This window comes from Castanea sativa, chromosome 4 (assembly GCF_040712315.1).
Source record: "Castanea sativa cultivar Marrone di Chiusa Pesio chromosome 4, ASM4071231v1".
Classification (NCBI taxonomy): domain Eukaryota; kingdom Viridiplantae; phylum Streptophyta; class Magnoliopsida; order Fagales; family Fagaceae; genus Castanea; species Castanea sativa.
In genome coordinates this window covers 31,558,347-31,562,817 of record NC_134016.1, presented here as the reverse complement: position 1 = coordinate 31,562,817, position 4,471 = coordinate 31,558,347, and the positions used below count along the sequence as shown (strand labels likewise).

Sequence of the window (4,471 nt, the reverse complement as noted above, 5' to 3'; positions counted from 1 at the left end):
TATATTTCTACTGCGAAAATACAACTAGAATTTTTTAAAGTTTGAGTAGAGGCCACTCAATGCCACTCTTTGTTTTCGAAAATGATATCTAAAATCTAAGTTTTTTTTTTATAAAATTTTAAGCACATACTTTGGTAAACCCATCCGTGTCACCTACTTTTTTTTTTTTTTTTAATTCCTTGTACATACTAGTCATGACAGTGATACACTCCATACTTGAATTTGAAAAAAAAAGTTTTAATCTATTTTTTTATATTAGTCACCAAGAATCAAACAAAATGAGGTATTTTCATGAGATGGATGCAGTGTGGTGCGTAGTACCTTTCCCAATCATCCAAACTCAGTTTTTTGTTTGAGACATTAATTTGTGTTAGGAACCTGGTTTAGGGCTAGGATCCGGCTCTTTGATGTCTAAAGTTGGTTCTTGGATTAGAAGGGTTGGAATGTAGGTGTTGCAGCCCAAAGGGTTTGGATTTGGCATTGGGTTAAGGTGATTTTTGTGTTTGTTGATGGTTTTAAGGTTTTAGTTGTGTAGAGTTTGTTTGAAGCTTTGAAGCTTTGATGGTTGTATGAGTTGTGACTTGGTTTGAGGAGTCACCATGTCCAAAACACACACACGCACCACTTCAAGGGTCTCTACTTCCAAGAGAAAGACTAGAGAGAGAATAAACTAAGCAACAAAAGGTTTATTCTTCATTATGCCAAATTATAAGTACATGGTTCTATTTATACTACCCTTGCCTTTTTCCTATTGGCTACACATGGTTTTTTTTTGGACCTAAAATCTCTACTCTAACCTAATCTAAGAATATGTTTGTGAAATTCTCTCATGGATTCTTGAATCCTAGCCCTTGACCCCCCACCGCCAACAATATTGGGCACATATATGCTTTAACAAATATGTACATGTGATTAATGTGTTCTTATGTCCACTAACCCTAATTAAGTATAACAAACTCTTGAACAAACTAAAATATGTGTGCTTTTATTAATCTTACAATTGTAATGAGCTCAATTCTAGCCAATCAAAATTCCCCCCACGTGTATGGCAATTAGGATGGGTTTCGCCTAAAATTTGGGAGTTGTTGGAAGTTGGAACATCAAGTGTCGATTGGCACTTCAAGGTGGGATTGGACTACTAATTGGAGCACTCTATGTGTTGATAGGCAATCCATTTTGGTTTTGATTTTCTTCTTGTTTCAGCTTCTGTTAATTTCCTAACATTTTGATCCTACCTTAATTATGTTTTCAAATATGGGCTTGGTTTGATTTTGCCCCCTAAATTTTAAAATGTTCGATTTTGATATTAAGTTTTTTTTTTTTAATTTTATAATCTAGTATATAGTCATTTATCTATCGTGTGCATATAACCCTCAAAGAATGCAAAATAGCTATTATTGCTCACAAAATGCACGAAAAAACCCATTACATCTGGTGAGGCATTTTGCATTTAGATTTTACCACTTGCTACAATATCATGCATATTTGCACAAGACTATAGAATTATCTAAAAGTTTTTTTTATTCTATCTATTTGTGCCAAGCAAATCAAGAAAACCTCTCTCTCTCTCTCTCTCTCTCTCTCTCTCTCTCTCTGCCAAATCTTCAAAACCAACCATTATCGGCGATACAAATTTGTGGTAGTTGTGGGTCCCTTCTCCCTTTTGCACTTTCTTCCTATCTGAAAGGTCTCTCTCATCAAATTTGTGGTGACTATGAGTCGTCGGATTTAGGCAGTGCAAGTCACATATGGATGGGTTGTTAGGTGGGTGTTGTAAGGCTTATGGGTGGTTGGGGTGGGTCACTAGTGGTAGTCCATAGGTTTTTTTTAAGATCTAGGTAGGGGCGGAGCCAGAAATTTGTGTTAGGGGCGGGGGGTGATGTAAAACTATCATATTAATTCGAAGCCAAATGAAAAGTGGGTTTTGTTGATGGAGAGTACTACAAAAAAGCGATGGATTTACGAAGGAGAAGGATTGAGAGTGTTAGAAAATGATGAGTGTAAATAAACAAAAAATGAATAAGAGAAGAAGAAGAAGAAGAATGAAAAAGTTAGAGAGGGGCTGTAAAATAAAAATAAATAGAAGATGAGAAAGATGAGATGCGAAAGTTACAAAGAGTGCATTGTGAAAGAGATTATAAAAAAAAAGATGAAGTAGAGAAAGAGAAGAAATTGTATTGAGAATTGAGAAAATGAAAAATAATATTTTCAACAAAAAAAACAATAATGTACAACACACTTTTCTACAATTGTCCTATGTGGCAGACTATGATTGATTGTCTGTTTTCACAATTGACTGTCTGTTCTCACAATTGTCCTATGTGACAGACTGTAATTGACTATCTGTTATTATCACATGGATCACCATTTTTTACCTATTGTTCACAGTCTATCACGTAAAATAATTGTGATAAAATGTGTGTAAAAATGTGTGGTATTAGTTTTATTGAGAAAAAAGAAAAGAAAATAATATATATACATATATAAAGTGGAGCTACAAAGGGGTAGACATTCAAATGGAAGGAAGATTTGTTTATAAATGTCATTACACTTTTTTTTTTATTTACAAAAATGCCTCTCTTGTTTTCTTGGAAACAAAGATATGAGATATTGAGGAATGGAAAAGGATAAAAACAAGTGCAAAGTTGGGAATTTGGGAGCCAAATTTGACTAATGTGTTGGAGGTGGTGGTCGTGGGGGGTGGGGAAGCTTTGTTCTTGGAGTGGTCAGCTCCTTAAAATTTTGAGTGGGTTCTATTTTTATATATTGTTGGAGTGTTTTTTTAAAAAAATTGGCCCCCCAACTCACGACATGGCTCTGCCCTTGGATATGAGTTTTTTCGATTTAGTTTTGATGGTCGTTGATGACTATGATTGTTGATGACAGTTGTTGCTAGGTCTAGGATGGGTTTAGTGTTGGGTTTTGGACTTGGTAGTAGAGGTGGCAACAGATTTAGACATGAGTGGTGGTGTTTTGGTTTTTGTTGTCATTGTTGGTATGGGTGAAAAATAAATTATTTTAATGTGATGTAATCTAAAATAAAGAACGAGATGTAGAAAAAGTGATAATGTAAAATAAAAAAAAGGTAGTTTTTAGTGAGGTAAAATGCGATGAATTGAAATGATCTAAGTTAATAAACTCTCTGTCATGTGATGATTATTATTTGATTTTGAATTGATATAATTTTGATAGGGACACTCTAATGGGAATTGATAAGTTTACTATCCGAGTAATACTAGTATCACATAAGATAGCACAACTTGTGCTATAACTTGTGCACATGGCGAGTTGTAAATGGTAGAAATATACTCCCACATTGACTCACCACTACATCTTTACTACTCACAACTCATTACGTGGGTAAATAGTGACATAAATTATGCAATTTTATGTGACACCAGTATTACTCCTACTATTCAAAGCAATTCTTACAGACAAAACCGCAAAAGAAAAAGTCAGTCCTCCACACTCACATCTAGGACTTGTCAAAACTCCCATACCCTCCACGTGTTCCCATGCATGTCTCTAAAAATAGAACTCTCCAAACACGTGCCACTCATTTCCTCCCCTTCTTTAACACCTCTCTCTCTATCTCTTTCTCAAACCCTCTCCGTTTCTCACTCTCTCATTGTCTCTCTTTCACAATACCTCAAGTACTCAACCATGGCTGATCGTCCCCACCAAAACTCAGCCGAAACCCAGAGTACTAGAGCCCCAAGATCCCCAAGATCCCCACACCAAAACCATTCCATCACCTTCTCCAACTCCACCACCTCTGCATTCCTACGTAAAATCAAAGACCATGCACCAAACTCCTCCCAACTCGTTGGCCTCCTAACCCTCCTCATCTCCGGCTCCATCTTGCTCCTCCTCACTGGCCTCACTGTCACCGCCACAGTCCTCTGCATCATCTTCTTCACCCCATTAATCCTTTTCACGAGCCCCATATGGTTCCCCATTGGGGCATTCCTCTTTGTTGTAACCGCAGGGTTCATGTCCCTCTGTGGCTTTGGTGTTGCCCTTGTGGCCGGTCTGTCATGGATATACCGCTACTTCCGTGGGATGCACCCGCCCGGTTCGGACCGGTTCGACTACGCGAGGAGCCGGATTTATGACACTGCGTCTCATGTCAAGGACTATGCTACTCAGTACGGTGGGTACTTGCAGAGTAAAGAGAAGGATGCGGCTCCTGGAGCTTGAGCTTGAGCGGCTTGGAAGATTTCTGGACCGAACCAGACCGGGTTTTGTTGTTTTCTTGCATGGATTTTTAAATTTCTTCCTTTAAATGCCCTTTTGTGTTTTACAGTGAGATTTTCTTTGTAAGTATGGAACTTGGGTTTATCAATCTCAAAATGTTTGATGTTTTCGATTTTAATGCATGGAGGTTGGACGGCTGAGGTTCTCCCTTAAAGCAAATGGAGGAGAGTTGATGGTGTGCCAGGATAAGAGACATTAAGATTTGTCTTAGAGC

The 4,471-nt window shown here is 37.5% G+C and overlaps 1 protein-coding gene across 1 annotated transcript; it reads left to right on the top strand.

Annotated features, from left to right (window-relative positions):
• Window positions 1-3,663: 3,663 nt before the first annotated feature.
• Window positions 3,664-4,200, top strand: LOC142630900 (oleosin G-like). Its single transcript, XM_075804959.1, has one exon. The coding sequence runs from the start codon at window positions 3,664-3,666 to the stop codon at window positions 4,198-4,200; it is 537 nt and encodes a 178-aa protein (XP_075661074.1).
• Window positions 4,201-4,471: the final 271 nt, after the last annotated feature.

What these genes read in the sequence shown, in the direction of transcription:
- LOC142630900 (XM_075804959.1), top strand. Translation starts at nt 3,664, where the DNA reads ATGGCTGATCGTCCCCACCAAAACTCAGCCGAAACCCAGAGTACTAGA.